Source organism: Littorina saxatilis, linkage group LG1 (assembly GCF_037325665.1).
Source record: "Littorina saxatilis isolate snail1 linkage group LG1, US_GU_Lsax_2.0, whole genome shotgun sequence".
Classification (NCBI taxonomy): domain Eukaryota; kingdom Metazoa; phylum Mollusca; class Gastropoda; order Littorinimorpha; family Littorinidae; genus Littorina; species Littorina saxatilis.
This window is the reverse complement of record NC_090245.1, coordinates 81,175,505-81,196,685: the sequence shown is the minus strand read 5'-3', so window position 1 is coordinate 81,196,685 and position 21,181 is coordinate 81,175,505. Positions and strand designations below refer to the sequence as shown.

The window sequence follows — 21,181 nt, the reverse complement described above, 5'->3', positions numbered from 1 at the left end:
TTGCCAATTTTAAAGTCTTAGGTATGACCCGGCCGGGGTTCGAACCCACGACCTCCCGATCACGGGGCGGACGCCTTACCACTAGGCTAACCGTGCCGGTATTCCAACCGGTGACATCTGAGTGTTTCACAGTGATCAGTTCGCCCCAGGTGACAATTGACTTGAAGAGTCAAGGCGCTGGACATGTTTTCGCTCGATTCTTCTCAGTGTGCACCGAAGCGAAGCGTTGACTTGATTAAGCAATCGTCACGCCCCAGGGATGAAATGGGGTTGACCAGTGACAGAGTGCAAAATGAGCGTGACTGGGAGATCTTACATGTACATGTAGATGGGTGGCATCCCAGTCTGCCGCAGTCCAGTCTGCCACTACCCAGTCTACCTACCGCAGTTCAGTTTACCGCAGTCCTGTTTGCCGCAGCCCAGTCTACCGCAGTTCAGTTTACGCTGTCCCAGTCTGCCACAACCCAGTCTGTCGCAGTTCAATTTGACGCAGTCCTGTTTGCCGCAGCCCAGTCTACCGCAGTTCAGTTTGCCGCACGCAGTCCAGTTTGCCGCAGTTCAACTTGCCGCAGTCCAGTACTAGTCTGCCGCAGTTCAGTTTGCCACAGTCCAGTTTCTCGCAGTCCAGTCTGCCGCAATGTCTAGTTGTCTAGATAGATGTGGCAAAAATAGAGAATACTACATGGCTTGCTGTGTCGTACCAGATTTACACGAGTTGTTTTTTAAAATATTGAACTGCGAGCGAAAGCGAGCTGTTCACTATTTGAAAAAGCAACGAGTGTAAATCTGGTACGACACAGTAAGCCATGTAGTATTCTGTTTATCCTACATACTGTACTTACGTGTATTTTACTTTATTCCCCCCTCTGCTTCTTTACCTCTGTAAACTTGTAGAGCTAGTTATTTTTCGATAATGACCCAGCAACCAAACAAATAACGAGCCAGCAACAGCCTGAATCCTCGATAGTGCAATGGGTTGAGAAGCTGTTCTGTTTCGGTACTACTTTTGCGACTGAAAAGTTCCGAACGCTCTATACGTACGAAGTATACATCTCTGGAGCAAACAATACAAACATACCGCATTTAAATTAACAACTACAGGCCTGAACACATGAATCTCCATATAAAATCCATGAGTTCGGTTGTTTTCTGAATCTAGATCTGCCGTGCACAAACCGTTCATCACAAGCAAATTCCCAAGGCAAGTAACTCATACTCTGGCGACAAGAGTAGTTCCCCTTCTTTTAACGCAGTTTCTTCGACAACACTGACTGCAATCCGACGGTCAGTTTTCAACAATATTTCATTTTATAAACAGATCACACGCAACCAAATGCACACATCTCATCAATTTAAACAACATAAAGCGGTTTCATACACTATTTTCCCCAGAAAACTGAACTTCATACAGTAATTAACGTTGGAACACGGGTGCAAAAGTTCGTCTGCTAGTCCCATTTGACGAAAGAACATTTACTAAGCGATACTAAAACATAAACAGAACACACAATATCTGCCTTTACCGCCACAGCAGAATAACAGCATATCTGTGTACTTGATTTTAGTCCAAAACAGGGAAACTAAAAACAGAATGGAATGATTTGCACGGAACTATACAACCGCGCATTAATCGATCGCCTGCGCAGGTTGACTGGTTGAGTGATTCGGATTCGATCAAACTTTCGCACAAAAACTCCTGGTTTTTTGGAATAACTGAAGAAAGGAGGAATAAAGAGGTTACACACCTCGTCTCAGTGATTATTAAAAATAATGGTCTCAGTTCGCGGTCATGAAAAAGCTCGCTGAAGCTCGCATTTTTCATGATCCGCTAACTTCGACCATTATTTTTAATAATCACTGAGACTCGGCATGTAACCTCTACGAAAATGTCCTGCAAATTGAAGACGCTTGTTTTGGAACCTCGATCTCTTCTAAAGCCTCGTGCAATCTATTACGTCAAAGCAAAGAAACGTCACTCTGAAAGTGTGGCGTGACGTGTTAGTCCTAAAAAATCATCGAGGGTGATTAGCGAGCACAATTTTTTATTCTATAATGACGTTTGTCTCGGTGACTTTGGCATCATAAGCAGTGGAAAAACAGGTCCCTGCCAGATTTGCTTGACATGACCTCATTTACATGATATACACACGTGTGATTTGAACGATTATTATCTCACGGGTGTCTCTCTCACGTATGTAGGATAATAATGTCTCTCAAATGAGGAACGCGCCGTCCCAACTCTCTCTCCCCTCTCTAACTCTCTCTCTCCCCTCTCTAACTCTCTCTCCCATCTCTAACTCTCTCTCCCCTCTCTAACTCTCTCTCCGACCCCCTCTCTCTCTCTCTCCCCCTCTCTCTATCCCTCTCTCTCTCTCTCCCCCTCTCTCTCTCTCTCTGTTTCTCTCTGTTTCTCTCTGTTTCTCTCTCTCTCTCTCTCTCTCTCTCTCTCTCTCTCTCTCTCTCTCTCTCTCTCTCTTCTCTCTCTGTTTTTTTCTCTCTCTCTGCGTCTGTCGGTCTCCATTTGTCTGCGTGTGTCTCTCGATCTCGACCTCTCGTTCATCCCCCATTCCTTGCAACAAGCTGTCCGAATAAACTATTTTTTCTGATTATGATTCAAAAGTCACTAGAAAATTGGTTTCAAGCACATTGTGACATGATCTACATCTTTCAGAGCCACTTATGTTTGCAGTCTTTACAATTCCGCTGAAGCGTACGTAATACGACAGTGTGCATTTGAAAGGGAAAGAAACGACGAGAAAAAAAAAGTCGCGTAAGGCGAAATTACTACATTTAGTCAAGCTGTGGAACTCACAGAATGAAACTGAACGCACTGCATTTTTTCACAATGACCGTAGTCTGCCGCTCGTGCAAAAGGCAGTGAAATTAATGAGCCTGTTTAGCGCGGTAGTGGTTGCGCTGTGATGCATAGCACGCTTTTCTGTACTTCTCTTCGTTTTAACTTTCTGAGCGTGTTTTTAATCCAAACATATCATATCTATATGTTTTTGGAATCAGGAACCGACAAGGAATAAGATGAAATTGTTTTTACATCAATTTTGGAAATTTTATTTAATCATAATTTTTATATTTTTAATTTTCAGAGCTTGTTTTTAATCCGAATATAACATATTTATATGTTTTTGGAATCAGAATTTTGGATCATTTTATAAAAACAATTATTTTAATTACAATTTTCAGATTTTTAATGACCAAAGTCATTAATTAATTTTTAAGCCTCCAATCTGAAATACAATACCAAAGTCCGGCCTTTGTCGAAGATTGCTTGGCCAAAATTTCAATCAGTTTTATTGAAAAATGAGGGTGTGACAGTCAGTGCCGCCTCAACTTTTACAAAAAGCCGGATATGACGTCATAAAAGACATTTATCCAAAAAATGAAAACATGTCCGGGGATATCATTCCCAGAAACTCTCATGTCAAATTTCATAAAGATCGGTCCAGTAGTTCACTCTGAATCGCTCTACACACACACACGCACAGACACAGACACACAGACACAGACACACACACAGACACACACAGACACACACACACACACATACACACACACACACATACACCACGACCCTCGTCTCGATTCCCCCTCTATGTTAAAACATTTAGTCAAAACTTGACTAGATGTAAAAACGAGGAGAGAAAAATAACCAGATATAATATCCTTTAGAAAACTTGGGTTGATAGTCTCACGGTTTACCTACCTCCTGAGAGCGTTGACATAATACCTTCAGGTGACAAAGAGAAAAAGGAGGCCCTACTACACCTTCTGTTAAAGTTGCCATCCTTTCGGTGAAAACGGTCATGTGAATTAATCTGCGTTACTTTCTTAACTGAAAACTTTATCAATCGGCGAAATTAATTCATCAACCCGTGGTCATCATCACCAACTTTAAGGTTACCACAGGTGACAAGCGACAGACGGCTATTTTCGTGACATCATCCTTCTGTCGACGACCGTGTTATTTGGCCAGTCGACTGCAGCGGAATAATAACACATCAACTCAACATCAATGTTTCACACTGCACAGAAAGCAGGAAGGCTGAGGAGTTTTCGTAAGTGTCAAAAGGCAAGGACGATCTTATGCCTGGTACAGTGGAACCCTATTTTTAACACACACACACACACACACACACACACACACACACACACACTCACACACACACACACGCACTCACGCACACATACGCACGCACGCACGTACACACACACATACACACACACACACACACACACGCACGCACGCACACACACACACACACACACACACACACACACACACACACACACACACACACACACACACACACACACACACGAAATTAAAACGTCCCCGCTCTTATAACCTTGCTCTTTTTCTTTTTTCTTTTTTCTTTTTTTTACATTTTTTCTTTTTTACATATATTCTGTACATAACCTTTGCACAGGTACTTCCATTTTAAAACTCCTTTTCAAGACCTGATTTTCTCAGATATTTTTGGAAGTCGTAAACGGGAGGTTCCACTGTAAAAGCCAAAACAGGTCCGCAGATGATACATGATCGTTCACACGCGAAAAAAGGTATCTTTAAGGAAAGGAATGCGGTCGGTGTTGAATTGCTTGATCTTACTTTCTTGCCTGTCCCGAAAATTTTAATGTGGTCTAGCTAGCTAGCTGTTACTCCGTTCCTACTCGTCACACGTCAAGTCGTTGATCTCCCGTGCACAAAGACAAGGGGTGAGAGAGTGAATACTGAAGTACAGTTCAAGGCACGCTTGAAAGAGCTTAATACTCATAGACTCAGTTTTGGACACCCTTCAATTTAGTCACGCGGTTCGCAATAACGAAAAGACCTTCCCCCGTCCCTCCTCCACACTTACACACAGACTCATGCAAGAGAATGAGAGAGACAAAGAGAGAGAGAGAGAGAGAGAGAGAGAGAGAGAGACAGACAGACAGACAGACAGACAGACAGACAGACACAGAGACAGACACAGAGACAGACACAGAGACAGACAGACAGACAGAGGGGTAGACAGGCAGGATTTCAGACAGGGAGAGACCAAAAACTAAGCCCAGGCAGGGAGAGGGAATGCATTCTGATGTAAGCAATAAGTTTTCTTGAGAGCATGTTAAGATATTGACTTTTACTTTGTGACCTCGTAGTCACAGGTCTTCAACCAACAGAAATGCGTATTGCTGTACAAAACAGGGCCGGGAAACCTGACACAACGCAGATAGCCTGCTTTCACGGGCTTAGGTCCAGAATTATTATATGAAGTCTTATATCGCGCGCGTATCTCCAGACTCGGACTCAAGGCGCAGGGATCTATTTATGCCGTGTGAGATGGAATTTTTTTTACACAATACATCACGCATTCACATCGACCAGCAGATCGCAGCCATTTCGGCGCATATCCTACTTTTCACGGCCTATTATTCCAAGTCACACGGGTGTTTTGGTGGACATTTTTTATCTATGCCTGTACAATTTTGCCATGAAAGACCCTTTTGTCAATCGTGGGATCTGTGACGTGCACACCCCAATGTAGTGTACACGAAGGGACCTCGGTTTTTCGTCTCATCCGAAAGACTAGCACTTGAATGACAATTTGCAACTCTTGAAATTCAAGTGTGCCATTAAAAGCATGCTTGAAACAAAATTAGAAAATGACAGATGACAAGACGATGTCGACGACACTTGCTATGTCAACTTCAAGAAAGAATTAAACTTGAAAATGCCATAAAAGAGATGAATTGTTTGGGCAGACATTTCAAACACGTTTGTTCAAAAAGCAGATGACACTCTATCAAATCTTTCGTTTCGCAAAAATGTAAATGAGGTAAAAAGGAAACCGTAACTCAATGCTGCCTTCTTAAATACTAAAGAAGTGAGGAATAAGCGATTAACGTTCTCTTAATGAACGATAAACGATATTCGTTTAACTTACCAATTCTCATAAGAAAACCTCAGACTATGAGAGACACAACACTCAAACGTTGAAGAAGAAGAAGGAGAAGACGAAGAAGTTAACTGGCAAAACCTAGACTTGAAGCCATTTTTGCAGCTTTATTTGAGGTGTCCTGCTTTCTTGGTAAACTTTCAAGATGAATCAACTCAAACATACTTTGTTGACTGGGGGCTAACACATATCTTCTCATTAATTCCATCTTGCATTACTTTTAATCCCGTCTGCCGCTGACTGAAAGAAGCGCAATACAAGCATGTACATGAACTTGTGTTTACTCCTGCTTTTGACATATATATATATATATCCCTTGAGGAGGGTCTGATGCTCCCAATAGGCTGTCTGTGAAGGGATACTTACTTCTCTCTCTATCTCTGCTAAGAGATTTTAACAAATCTCGGAAGAAAGTCTCTGCTGACTTTCAATTGTTTCTTTCACAATTTCTGATGTTTTATAATGTGGTCACCGTGAAAGTTGCATCGCCTTTAAAGCGATCCAATTGAATAAAGCAGAAAACTTCTTCTTTACCAAGTCCTGTGTTGAACAGCAGTGAAAAGTTGACCGCTTTTCCTGTTTAACCTTTTCAAAATTAGATCTAACTTGTTCGCGTATCCATTTCTGGATCTGCAGGCTGGTACAGAGTTACCTCCCTTTAGGCTTTTTCAAATTTCCCTTGTTTTAACCTAATTTCTTGGTTAAAACTTGTCTAAATTTCTAAATTCTTTCTTAATAAATATCAATTCTACACTTTGGCCTTAAATAAAGATATCCTCTTGGGGTTGTCAGATGAGGGTAGTCTCCCATGCCAACAGAAGCTACCATTCAGAGAATGGTTTGCTTCTTAGTTGGATACCATGGGTTGACAACTCTCGCCATCAGTACCACCTGACCACTGATGAGACACAATAGTGTCGAAACACGTGTCTGGTCTAGGTACAAATACAATGGTCCTCCTCAGGACTAGATTACCTCGCGATACGTCCCCCACAAAGGGACTTTGCTCTGTAAATCTCGGTCCCCCTTGAGGAGGGTCTGATGCTCCCAATAGGCTGTCTGTGAAGGGATACTTACTTCTCTCTCTATCTCTGCTAAGAGATTTTAACAAATCTCGGAAGAAAGTCTCTGCTGACTTTCAATTGTTTCTTTCACAATTTCTGATGATTTATATATATATATGTGTGTGTGTGTGTGTGTACTTACGTACGTCCGTCTGTGTATGAGCGTGTGTATGAGAGTGTGTGTGTGTTCGTGAGTTTGCGTTTTTACTTTTGTATGTAAGTGTGTACGCTTTGTTCTAGTAGACACTCTTTGTGTGTATGTGTGTGTGTGTGTGTGTGTGTGTGTGTGTGTGTGTGCGAGTTTGGGGGTGCGTTCGTGCGTACGTACGCACGTGCACGGGTGCGTTCATGCTGAACGACCTGCGTGCCTTTATAGTTGTGTATATATTCTCACGTGTGTGCAGACTTTTTCTCGGTACACACTATACTTTATAATTGAGTTGTTTAAACCACCCACCTGTTACCTTGCAGGGGGATGAGAACGAGGAGAGAGGCAACTGGGGGAGCAAGCTGGACTTTCTGCTGTCGTGTCTGGGGTATGCTGTTGGGCTCGGCAATGTCTGGCGGTTCCCCATCCTCGCCTATGAGAACGGCGGAGGTGCGTGCATGTCTTTCAGGATTGATCTGTATTTAAACATTATCTGTCTCCCTCTTATTTTTACATTTAGTCAAGTTTTGACTAAATGTTTTAACGTAGAGGGGGGAATCGAGACGAGGGTCGTGGTGTATGTGTGTGTGTGAATAGAATAGAATAGAATAGAATAGAATAATGTTTATTGTCATGAACCAGTAAAGTTATTGACACAACAAACAACAAATAATAATAATGCATTATACAATGCTAAAACAATCCGTAACAAATTTGCCAAGACGAACTTGAACTTCGTCTTCTAAAAATAAGTTACTTGGATTTTTGTTAGCATATTTCATATTGATATGTGAAGCATCTTCTTTGTGTGTGTGTGTGTGTGTGTGTGTGTGTGTGTGTGTGTGTGTGTGTGTGTGTGTGTGTGTGTGTGTGTGTGTGTGTGTGTGTGTGTGTGTCTGTGTCTGTGCGTGTGTGTGTGTGTAGAGCGATTCAGAGTAAACTACTGGACCGATCTTTATGACATTTTTCATGAGAGTTCCTGGGTATGATATCGAAAAATGTCTTTGATGACGTCATATCCGGCATTTTGTAAAAGTTGAGGCGGCACTGTCACACCCTCATTTTTCAATCAAATTGATTGAAATTTTGGCCAAGCAATCTTCGACAAAGGCCGGACTTTGGTATTGCATTTCAGCTTGGAGGCTTAAAAATTAATTAATGACTTTGGTCATCAAGGGCGAATCTGGGGGGGGGGGGGGGGGGGTTACACGGGTTACGTAACCCCCCCACCCCCCACCCCCCCCCAAAAAAAGTTCAAACATACATCAACAAAAAACATACATCAACAGGTTTCAGAGGTAATTTATTGGCTCAGGATGCACCAGATAGCTCTATTTTGCTTCTTTGGATAAAAACAATTTCCGGGGGGGCATGCCCCCGGACCCCCCTAGAGGCTTAGGCGCCTTCGGCGCCGTCAACTTGTATCTTCAGTCATTTTGTAAGCCCCCCTCCAAAGTGAATTGATCCGCCCTTGGTCATTAAAAATCTGAAAATTGTAATTAAAAATATGTTTTTATAAAACGATCCAAAATTACGTTTATTGTATTCTTCATCATCTTCTGATTCCAAAAACATATAAATATGTTATATTCGGATTAAAAACAAGCTCTGAAAATTAAAAATAGAAAAATTATGATTAAAATTAAATTTCCGAAATCGATTTAAAAACAATTTCATCTTATTCCTTGTCCGTTCCTGATTCCAAAAACATATAGATATGATATGTTTGGATTAAAAACACGTTCAGAGAATTAAAAAGAATAGAGATATAGAAAAGCGTGCTATCCTCCTCAGCGCAACCGCTACCGCGCTTTTCTGGATTGTTAATTTCACTGCCTTTGCCACGAGCGGTGGACAGACGATGCTACGAGTGTACGGTCTTGCGGAAAAAAATGCAATCCGTTCAGTTTCATTCTGTGAGTTCGACTGAGCTTGACTAAATGTTGTATTTTCGCCTTACGCGACTTGTTCTTTATATTTAGTCAAGTTTTGACTAAATATTTTAACATCGAGGGGGAATCGAAACGAGGGTCGTGGTGTATGTGCGTGTGTGTGTGCGTGTGTGTGTGTGTGTGTCTGTGTGTGTGTTTAGAGCGATTCAGACTAAACTACTGGACCGATCTTTATGAAATTTGACATGAGAGTTCCTGGGTATGAAATCCCCATACGTTTTTTCATTTTTTTGATAAATGTCTTTGATGACGTCATATCCGGCTTTTCGTGAAAGTTGAGGCGGCACTGTCACGCCCTCATTTTTCAACCAAATTGGTTCAAATTTTGGTCAAGTAATCTTCGACGAAGCCCGGACTTCGGTATTGCATTTCAGCTTGGTGGCTTAAAAATTAATTAATGACTTTGGTCATTAAAAATCTGAAAATTGTAAAAAAAAATAAAAATTTATAAAACGATCCAAATTTACGTTTATCTTATTCTCCATCATTTGCTGATTCCAAAAACATATAAATATGTTATATTCGGATTAAAAACAAGCTCTGAAAATTAAATATATAAAAATTATTATCAAATTTTTTTTTTCGAAATCAATTTAAAAACACTTTCATCTTATTCCTTGTCGGTTCCTGATTCCAAAAATATATAGATATGATATGTTTGGATTAAAAACACGCTCAGAAAGTTAAAACGAAGAGAGGTACAGAAAAGCGTGCTATGCAGCATAGCGTAACCACTACCCCGCTCTTCTTGTCAATTTCACTGCCAATGCCGTGAGCGGTGGACCACGAGTATACGGTCTTGCTGCGTTGCATTGCGTTCAGTTTCATTCTGTGAGTTCGACAGCTACTTGACTAAATATTGTATTTTCGCCTTACGCGACTTGTTATATTTAGTCAAGTTTTGACTAAATATTTTAACATCGAGGGGGAATCGAAACGAGGGTCGTGGTGTATGTGCGTGTGTGTGTGTGTGTGTGTGTGTGTGTGTCTGTCTGTGTGTGTGTGTGTGTGTAGAGCGATTCAGACTAAACTACTGGACCGATCTTTATGAAATTTGACATGAGAGTTCCTGGGTATGAAATCCCCATACGTTTTTTTCATTTTTTTGATAAATGTCTTTGATGACGTCATATCCGGCTTTTCGTGAAAGTTGAGGCGGCACTGTCACGCCCTCATTTTTCAACCAAATTGGTTGAAATTTTGGTCAAGTAATCTTCGACGGAGCCCGGACTTCGGTATTGCATTTCAGCTTGGTGGCTTAAAAATTAATTAATGACTTTGGTCATTAAAAATCTGAAAATTGTAAAAAAAAATAAAAATGTATAAAACGATCCAAATTTACGTTCATCTTATTCTCCATCATTTGCTGATTCCAAAAACATATAAATATGTTATATTCGGATTAAAAACAAGCTCTGAAAATTAAATATATAAAAATTATTATCAAAATTAAATTGTCGGAATCAATTTAAAAACACTTTCATCTTATTCCTTGTCGGTTCCTGATTCCAAAAACATATAGATATGATATGTTTGGATTAAAAACACGCTCAGAAAGTTAAAACAAAGAGAGGTACAGAAAAGCGTGCTATCCTTCTTAGCGCAACTACTGTACTACCCCGCTCCTCTTGTCAATTTCACTGCCTTTGCCATGAGCGGTGGACTGACGATGCTACGAGTATACGGTCTTGCTGAAAAATGGCATTGCGTTCAGTTTCATTCTGTGAGTTCGACAGCTACTTGACTAAATATTGTATTTTCGCCTTACGCGACTTGTTATATTTAGTCAAGTTTTGACTAAATATTTTAACATCGAGGGGGAATCGAAACGAGGGTCGTGGTGTATGTGCGTGTGTCTGTGTGTGTGTGTGTGTGTGTGTGTGTGTGTGTGTGTGTGTGTGTGTGTGTGTGTGTGTGTGTGTGTAGAGCGATTCAGACTAAACTACTGGACCGATCTTTATGAAATTTGACATGAGAGTTCCTGGGTATGAAATCCCCATATGTTTTTTTCATTTTTTTGATAAATGTCTTTGATGACGTCATATCCGGCTTTTCGTGAAAGTTGAGCCGGCACTGTCACGCCTTCATTTTTCAACCAAATTGGGTGAAATTTTGGTCAAGTAATCTTTGACGAAGCCCGGACTTCGGTATTGCATTTCAGCTTGGTGGCTTAAAAATTAATTAATGACTTTGGTCATTAAAAATCTGAAAATTGTAAAAAAAAATAAAAATTTATAAAACGATCCAAATTTACGTTTATCTTATTCTCCATCATTTGCTGATTCCAAAAACATATAAATATGTTATATTCGGATTAAAAACAAGCTCTGAAAATTAAATATATAAAAATTATTATCAAAATTAAATTGTCCAAATCAATTTAAAAACACTTTCATCTTATTCCTTTTTGGTTCCTGATTCCAAAAACATATAGATATGATATGTTTGGATTAAAAACACGCTCAGAAAGTTAAAACAAAGAGAGGTACAGAAAAGCGTGCTATCCTTCTTAGCGCAACTACTACCCCGCTCTTCTTGTCATTGCGTTCAGTTTCATTCTGTGAGTTCGACAGCTACTTGACTAAATATTGTATTTTCGCCTTACGCGACTTGTTTTATATTTTAACATCGAGGGGGAATCGAAACGAGGATCGTGGTGTATGTGCGTGTGTGTGTGCGTGTGTGTGTGTGTGTGTCTTTGTGTGTGTTTAGAGCGATTCAGACTAAACTACTGGACCGATCTTTATGAAATTTGACATGAGAGTTCCTGGGTATGAAATCCCTATACGTTTTTTTCATTTTTTTGATAAATGTCTTTGATGACGTCATATCCGGCTTTTCGTGAAAGTTGAGGCGGCACTGTCACGCCCTCATTTTTCAACCAAATTGGTTCAAATTTTGGTCAAGTATTCTTCGACGAAGCCCGGACTTCGGTATTGCATTTCAGCTTGGTGGCTTAAAAATTAACTAATGACTTTGGTCATTAAAAATCTGAAAATTGTAAAAAAAAAATAAAAATTTATAAAACGATCCAAATTTACGTTTATCTTATTGTCCATCATTTGCTGATTCCAAAAACATATAAATATGTTATATTCGGATTAAAAACAAGCTCTGAAAATTAAATATATAAAAATTATTATCAAAATTAAATTGTCCAAATCAATTTAAAAACACTTTCATCTTATTCCTTGTCGGTTCCTGATTCCAAAAACATATAGATATGATATGTTTGGATTAAAAACACGCTCAGAAAGTTAAAACAAAGAGAGGTACAGAAAAGCGTGCTATCCTTCTTAGCGCAACTACTACCCCGCTCTTCTTGTCAATTTCACTGCCTTTGCCATGAGCGGTGGACTGACGATGCTACGAGTATACGGTCTTGCTGAAAAATGGCATTGTGTTCAGTTTCATTCTGTGAGTTCGACAGCTACTTGACTAAATATTGTATTTTCGCCTTACGCGACTTGTTTCTTTATGTTTTGTTTGTTTTGTTTGATTGGTTGATTGATTGAATGATTGGTTAATTGATTGATTGATTTAGTGACTGATTGATTCCTGGATTGATTCCTGGATTGATTCCTGGATTGATTCCTGGATTGATTCCTGGATTGATTCATGGATTGACTCCTGGATTGATTCATGGATTGATTTATGAATGGGTGGATAGATGGATGGATGGATAAATGGATGAATGGTTGGATGGATGGACAATTAGTTGATTGCTTGACTGGTTCATTGCTTGGTACATGTTCAGCCGAACACCATCGGGGCATTATCAAAACATCATTGGGGATACTATTCTGAACCATGTGGGTTTTTTCTGTGTATGTGTTGGTTTGATTTGGGGTTGTTGTTTTTTTGCGTCGTACACACAGAGACTTGAATTTGTATCTTTAATCGATATTTTCTCCAATCAAAATTGCCGCTTAAACACGCAGAGAGATCAATCAATGTGTTTGTCCAGGTGCTTTCTTCATTCCGTACACCATCATGTTGCTGCTTGTGGGCATCCCCATCTTCTTCCTGGAGCTGGCGCTGGGACAGTTCTCGTCCTCTGGACCCGCCACCTGCTGGAGGTTTGCCCCCCTCTTCAGTGGTGAGCCTTTGTTGTTCTTGTTGGTGGTGTTGGTGGTGGTGTTTTTGTAGTTGGTGGTGGTGGTGGTGTTGTTGTTGGTGGTGTTGTTGGTGTTGTTGTTGTTGTTGGTGTCGTTGTTGTTGTTGTTGTTGTTGTTGTTGCTGCTGTTTGTGGTGCTGGTGCTGGCGGTTGTGATGGTGGTAGGGATGAAATTATAGTACTGTAATTGTTTACGTTCTCACGAAGAAATTAAAGTTGATACCGTACTTAACAGTTTTTGTTAAGAACGTTAGAAAAAGCAAAACAAAAAAAGCCAAAGTGTTCATTGCCATCATTACTCAGGTTTCTGTGTTTGGGTTGTTGTTGTTGCTGCTGCTGCTGCTGCTGCTGCTGATGATGATGATGAAATGCTCTTTTCTCAATTTTGATTATAACTTTGATGATTCTTTTTTAGTTGCCAATGTTTTTTAATATTTTAGGTCATACCAAACACCGATGATAGTTGTCATATCGGTCATCAAAACCTTGATAGGTCGGGGCTATAGATAACAAATCATGACAACCTTGCTTGATGTTAATGACAACGACGTCGATGAAAGAGAAGCTTACCAAAAAAATAAAGACCATAGTCACCATTATGAATTTTATGAAAATCGTATTTTAACACCTTTCATGAATTTTACACAATTCAATCAATGAGGCTTATATCGCGCATATTCCGTGGGTACAGTTCTAGGCGCTCTGCAGTGATGCCGTGTGAGATGAAATTTTATACATCCAGTAATTGCAGCCATTTCGGCGCATATTTACCTTTCACGGCCTATTATTCCAAATCACACGGGTATAGGTAGACAATTATTAACTGTGCCTAAGCAATTTTGCCAGGAAAGACCCTTTTGTCAATCGTGGGATCTTTAACGTGCACACCCAATGTAGTGTACACGGGGGGAGAGTTCGGACACCGAAGAGAGTCTGCACACAAAGTTGACTCTGAAATAAATTTCCGCCGAACCTGGGATCGAACTCACGCTGACAGCGGCCAACTGAATACAAATCCAGCGCGCTACCAACTGAGCTATATCCCCACAATTGTGGTGTGACGTGGTTAAAGTCGATGACGTCAATTTTTCTGACGTCACCAGGGATTGGCGTTGGCATGGTGATCGTGTCGGCGCTGGTGTGTATCTACTACAACATGATCATCGCGTGGTCCCTGTACTACCTGTTCGCTTCCTTCACCTCGGAGCTGCCCTGGGCTGAGTGCAGAGCCCCGTGGGCTACTCAGTGTGAGTCTTGGATATGACGAAAGCTTGTACTGTACAGTGGGAACCTCCGTTTAAGACTCTGTGTGTGTGTGTGTCACAGTGTGTGTGTGTGTGTGTGTGTGTATGTGTGTGTACGTGTGTGTGCGTGTGTGTGTGCGTGCGTGCGTGCGTGCGTGCGTGTTTGTGTGTGTATGTGTGTGTGTGCCAGTGAGTGTGAGTGTGTGTATGTGTGTGTGTGTGTGTGTGTGTGTGTGTATGTGTGTGTACGTGTGTGTGCGTGTGTGTGGCTGTGTGTCTGTGTGTCTGTGTCTGTGTACATGTGTCTGTTTGTCTGCCAGTCTGCCTGTCTACGTCTGTCTGTCTGCCTATCTGTATGTCTATCCGTCGCTGAATGCACCGGTGCCTGTGGGCACACAAAGATAGGACGACACCGAAAAAAAACCCGTCTCTGAGTATGTCGTCCTTCCTGTCCGTGCGTGCGTGCACCCAAAATTTCAATTTTCCGAGAAAAAACAACCGTATTTTGTTTCTTTTTGATTTTCAGTCTGCCTCGACTACGTGAAGCTCATGCCACGCTTGAACTGCACCGACGACTACGGGTGGTCGGGGGACGTTGACGGTGCATGCTACAACACGTCTGTTGTACCCAAAGTGATCAAGGCCATTTGGAACGAAACACTCGCCAAGTCCAATGACATTGAGCGCGTTCTGCCCACCAGGGAATATTTGAGGTTTGTGGGGGAGGGGGGGGGGGGGGTGAGGAGTGTAAGGGTGTGGTGGGGTGTGGTGTGGGGTTTGAGTGAAGGGCTAGGCGGATGGGTTAGGGTAGGGGATGGGTGCGTCTGGGTACAAGGGGTGTGTAAGTGAGGTGCTAGGGGAGGGCTAGGTGGATGGGTTCGGGTAGACGATGGGTGAGTCTGATGGGTACAAGGGGTGTGTAAGAGGTGTGCAAGGGGGGAGGGCTAGGTGGATGGGTTAGAGTATGGGATGGGTGAGTCTGGGTACAAGGGGTGTGTAAGAGGTATGCTAGAGGGGAGGGCTAGGTGGATGGGTTAGAGTATGGGATGGGTGAGTCAAGGTGCACGGGGTGTGTAAGAGGTATGCTAGAGGGGAGGGCTAGGTGGATGGGTTAGAGTATGGGATGGGTGAGTCATGGTGCACGGGGTGTGTAAGAGGTATGCTAGGGGGGAGGGCTAGGTGGATGGGTTAGAGTATGGGATAGGTGAGTCTGGGTACAAGGGGTGTGTAAGAGGTATGCTAGGGGGGAGGGCTAGGTGGATGGGTTAGAGTATGGGATAGGTGAGTCTGGGTACAAGGGGTGTGTAAGAGGTATGCTAGGGGGGAGGGCTAGGTGGATGGGTTAGAGTATGGGATAGGTGAGTCTGGGTACAAGGGGTGTGTAAGAGGTATGCTAGGGGGGAGGGCTAGGTGGATGGGTTAGAGTATGGGATAGGTGAGTCTGGGTACAAGGGGTGTGTAAGAGGTATGCTAGAGGGGAGGGCTAGGTGGATGGGTTAGAGTATGGGATAGGTGAGTCATGGTACAAGGGGTGTGTAAGAGGTATGCTAGGGGGGAGGGCTAGGTGGATGGGTTAGAGTATGAGATGGGTGAGTCTGGGTACAAGGGGTGTGTAAGAGGTATGCTAGAGGGGAGGGCTAGGTGGATGGGTTAGAGTATGGGATGGGTGAGTCTGGGTACAAGGGGTGTGTAAGAGGTATGCTAGAGGGGAGGGCTAGGTGGATGGGTTAGAGTATGGGATGGGTGAGTCTGGGTACAAGGGGTGTGTAAGAGGTATGCTAGAGGGGAGGGCTAGGTGGATGTGTTAGAGTATGGGATGGGTGAGTCTGGGTACAAGGGGTGTGTAAGAGGTATGCTAAAGGGGAGGGCTAGGTGGATGGGTTAGAGTATGGGATGGGTGAGTCATGGTGCACGGGGTGTGTAAGAGGTATGCTAGGGGGGGGGGGGGGCTAGGTGGATGGGTTAGAGTATGGGATAGGTGAGTCTGGGTACAAGGGGTGTGTAAGAGGTATGCTAGGGGGGGGGGCTAGGTGGATGGGTTAGAGTATGGGATAGGTGAGTCTGGGTACAAGGGGTGTGTAAGAGGTATGCTAGGGGGAGGGCTAGGTGGATGGGTTAGAGTATGGGATAGGTGAGTCATGGTACAAGGGGTGTGTAAGAGGTATGCTAGGGGGGAGGGCTAGGTGGATGGGTTAGAGTATGAGATGGGTGAGTCTGGGTACAAGGGGTGTGGAAGAGGTATGCTAGAGGGGAGGGCTAGGTGGATGGGTTAGAGTATGGGATGTGTGAGTCTGGGTACAAGGGGTGTGTAAGAGGTATGCTAGAGGGGAGGGCTAGGTGGATGGGTTAGAGTATGGGATGGGTGAGTCTGGGTACAAGGGGTGTGTAAGAGGTATGCTAGAGGGGAGGGCTAGGTGGATGGGTTAGAGTATGGGATGGGTGAGTCTGGGTACAAGGGGTGTGTAAGAGGTATGCTAGAGGGGAGGGCTAGGTGGATGGGTTAGAGTATGGGATGGGTGAGTCTGGGTACAAGGGGTGTGTAAGAGGTATGCTAGGGGGAGGGCTAGGTGGATGGGTTAGAGTATGGGATGGGTGAGTCTGGGTACAAGGGGTGTGTAAGAGGTATGCTAGGGGGGAGGGCTAGGTGGATGGGTTAGAGTATGAGATGGGTGAGTCATGGTACAAGGGGTGTGTAAGAGGTATGCTAGAGGGGAGGGCTAGGTGGATGTGTTAGAGTATGGGATGGGTGAGTCATGGTACAAGGGGTGTGTAAGAGGTATGCTAGGGGGGGAGGGCTAGATGGGTGGGTTAGAGTATGGGATGGGTGAGTCATGGTACAAGGGGTGTGTAAGAGGTATGCTAGAGGGGAGGGCTAGGTGGGTGGGTTAGAGTATGGGATGGGTGAGTCATGGTACAAGGGGTGTGTAAGAGGTATGCTAGAGGGGAGGGCTAGGTGGATGTGTTAGAGTATGGGATGGGTGAGTCTGGGTACAAGGGGTGTGTAAGAGGTATGCTAGGGGGGAGGGCTAGGTCGATGGGTTAGGGTAGGGGATGGGTGAGTCTGGGTGCAAGGGGTGTGCAAGTGAGGTGCTAGGGGAGGGCTAGGTGGGTGGGTTAGGGTAGTGGATGGGTGAGTCGGGGTTTAAGGGGTGTGTAGGGAGGGGTGCTAGGGGAGGGCTAGGTGGGTGGGTTAGGGTAGGGGATGGGCGAGTCGGGTTACGAGGGGTGTGTAGGGATGGGTGGCAGGGGAGGGCTAGGTGGGTGGGTTAGGGTAGGGGATGGGCGAGTCGGGTTACGAGGGGTGTGTAGGTTTGTGTGTGCGTGTGTGTGAGAGTCTTTTGCCCTCCATTAGCCTGTCTACCTGTTCGCCTGTCTGTCTATCTTGTTATTGACGGTCTACCTGCCCGTGTCAAAGTCTGTATCAGTGTGTCTGTTTGTTTGTTTGTCTGTCTTCCCGTTATTCATTTATCTGTTAGTCTTCTTGCCCTGTCTATATATACACATACTCAACCCCATCCCCCGGGTTAAGAAGAAGTACGCTTTTCTATGAGAGCAACCTCACAGGAATATATAATACACAGACACAGTTACACACACACACACACACACACACACACACACACACACACACACACATACACACACACACATACATACATACATACATACACACACACACACAAACAAACACACACACACTCACACACACACACACACACACACACACACACACACACATGCACATACCTTATCCTTATATCGTTATCTGTGGTTTGCTATTCTCCCAGGCGAGAAGTGCTGGGTATTGACCAGGACGACAACGACCCCGGTCTGGGTAACCTGGGTCCCATCCACTGGCAGCTGGTCCTCTGCTTACTCCTCGGCTGGGTCTTCGTCTGTCTCACCCTCTGCAAGGGGGTCAAGTCCTCGGGAAAGGTAAGCAAACTGTCTGTCTGTTTGTATCTTTTTCTGTCTGCCTACTCGTCTGCCTCTCTGTGTCTGTCTGTCTCTGTTTCCTATTCCTCTTTCTCTCTCTCTTTGTCTCTCTCTCTCGCGTGGTAAAGCCTTCTTTTTACGCGTAGGACCGTTTTTACCCCCACCATTTAAGCAGCCATACTCCGTTTTGGGGGAGAATTATTCTAGTTTAACACTCGTGTACTATATTACTGTCTTGTGCCCGTGCAGGTGGTGTACGTGACAGCCACGTTCCCCTTCCTGGTGCTGATCATCCTGCTCGTCCGGGGCGTACTGCTGGAGGGTTACTACACCGGCATCGAGTTCTACATCACGCCCCACCTCGAGGTGCTCAAGAGCGCCAAGGTCAGTGTTAATGATACCAACACCGGCATCGAGTTCTACATCACGCCCGACCTCGAGGTGCTCAAGAGCGCCAAGGTCAGTTATAATGATACTAACACCGGCATCGAGTTCTACATCACGCCCGACCTCGAGGTGCTCAAGAGCGCCAAGGTCAGTTATAATGATACCAACACCGGCATCGAGTAGGCTTCTACATCACGCCCGACCTCGAGGTGCTCAAGAGCGCCAAGGTCAGTTATAATGATACCAACACCGGCATCGAGTTCTACATCACGCCCGACCTCGAGGTGCTCAAGAGCGCCAAGGTCAGTTATAATGATACCAACACCGGCATCGAGTAGGCTTCTACATCACGCCCGACCTCGAGGTGCTCAAGAGCGCCAAGATCAGTTATAATGATACCAACACCGGCATCGAGTTCTACATCACGCCCGACCTCGAGGTGCTCAAGAGCGCCAAGGTCAGTGTTAATGATACCAACACCGGCATCGAGTAGGCTTCTACATTACGCCCGACCTCGAGGTGCTCAAGAGCGCCAAGGTCAGTGTTAATGATACCAACACCGGCATCGAGTAGGCTTCTACATCACGCCCGACCTCGAGGTGCTCAAGAGCGCCAAGGTCAGTGTTAATGATACCAACACCGGCATCGAGTAGGCTTCTACATTACGCCCGACCTCGAGGTGCTCAAGAGCGCCAAGGTCAGTGTTAATGATACCAACACCGGCATCGAGTAGGCTTCTACATCACGCCCGACCTCGAGGTGCTCAAGCGCGCCTAGGTCAGTTATAATGCTAACAACACCGGCATCGAGTAGGCTTCTACATTACGCCCGACCTCGAGGTGCTCAAGCGCGCCAAGGTCAGTTATAATGATACCAACACCGGCATCGAGTAGGCTTCTACATCACGCCCGACCTCGAGGTGCTCAAGCGCGCGTAGGTCAGTTATAATGCTAACAACACCGGCATCGAGTAGGCTTCTACATCACGCCCGACCTCGTGGTGCTCAAGAGCGCCAAGGTCAGTTATAATGATAACAACACCGGCATCCAGTAGGCTTCTACATTATGCCCGACTTCGAGATGCTCAAGCAGGCGCCAAGGTCAGTTATAATGCTAACAACATCGGCATCGAGTAGGCTTCTACATTACGCCCGACCTCGAGGTGCTCAAGCGCGCCTAGGTCAGTTATAATGCTAGCAACACCAGCATCGAGTAGGCTTCTACATTACGCCCGACCTCGAGGTGCTCAAGCGCGCCAAGGTCAGTTATAATGATAACAACACCGGCATCGAGTAGGCTTCTACATTACGCCCGACCTCGAGGTGCTCAAGAGCGCCAAGGTCAGTGTTAATGATGACAACACCGGCATCCAGTAGGCTTCAACATTATGCCCGACTTCGAGATGCTCAAGCGCGCCAAGGTCAGTTATAATGATAACAACACCGGCATCCAGTAGGCTTCTACATCACGCCCGACCTCGAGGTGCTCAAGCGCGCCTAGGTCAGTTATAATGCTAACAACACCAGCATCGAGTAGGCTTCTACATTACGCCCGATCTCGAGGTGCTCAAGAGCGCCAAGGTAAGTTATAATGATAACAACACCGGCATCGAGTAGGCTTCTACATCACGCCCGACCTCGAGGTGCTCAAGCGCGCCTAGGTCAGTTTTAATGATAACAACACCGGCATCGAGTAGGCTTCTACATTACGCCCGACCTCGAGGTGCTCAAGAGCGCCAAGGTCAGTTATAATGATAACAACACCGGCATCGAGTAGGCTTCTACATTACGCCCGACCTCGAGGTGCTCAAGCGCGCCAAGGTAAGTTATTATGATAACAACACCGGCATCGAGTAGGCCTCTACATCACGCCCGACCTCGTGGTGCTCAAGCGCGCCAAGGTCAGTTATAATGATAACAACACCGGCATCGAGTAGGCTTCTACATTACGCCCGACCTCGAGGTGCTCAAGATCGCCAAGGTCAGTTATAATGATAACAACACCGGCATCGAGTAGGCTTCTACATTACGCTCGACCTCGAGGTGCTCAAGCGCGCCAAGGTCAGTTATAATGATAACAACACCGGCATCGAGTAGGCTTCTACATTACGCTCGACCTCGAGGTGCTCAAGCGCGCCAAGGTCAGTTATAATGCTAACAACACCGGCATCGAGTAGGCTTCTACATTACGCCCGACCTCGAGGTGCTCAAGCGCGCCAAGGTCAGTTATAATGATAACAACACCGGCATCGAGTAGGCTTCTACATTACGCCCGACCTCGAGGTGCTCAAGCGCGCCAAGGTCAGTTATAATGATAACAACACCGGCATCGAGTAGGCTTCTACATTACGCTCGACCTCGAGGTGCTCAAGCGCGCC

General features: G+C 44.5%; 1 protein-coding gene across 4 annotated transcripts in view; it reads left to right on the top strand.

Annotated features, from left to right (window-relative positions):
- Positions 1 to 21,181, top strand: part of LOC138981301 (sodium- and chloride-dependent neutral and basic amino acid transporter B(0+)-like) — a 58,796-nt gene that overhangs the window by 18,431 nt on the left and 19,184 nt on the right. For all 4 annotated transcript variants that reach the window (XM_070354191.1, XM_070354182.1, XM_070354174.1 and 1 more), the window contains exons 2-7: positions 7,493 to 7,619; positions 13,089 to 13,220; positions 14,342 to 14,485; positions 15,009 to 15,195; positions 18,271 to 18,418; positions 18,668 to 18,802. In XM_070354191.1, coding sequence (XP_070210292.1) covers positions 7,493 to 7,619; positions 13,089 to 13,220; positions 14,342 to 14,485; positions 15,009 to 15,195; positions 18,271 to 18,418; positions 18,668 to 18,802 — 873 coding nt within the window. The remainder of the gene's footprint in view (positions 1 to 7,492; positions 7,620 to 13,088; positions 13,221 to 14,341; positions 14,486 to 15,008; positions 15,196 to 18,270; positions 18,419 to 18,667; positions 18,803 to 21,181) is intronic.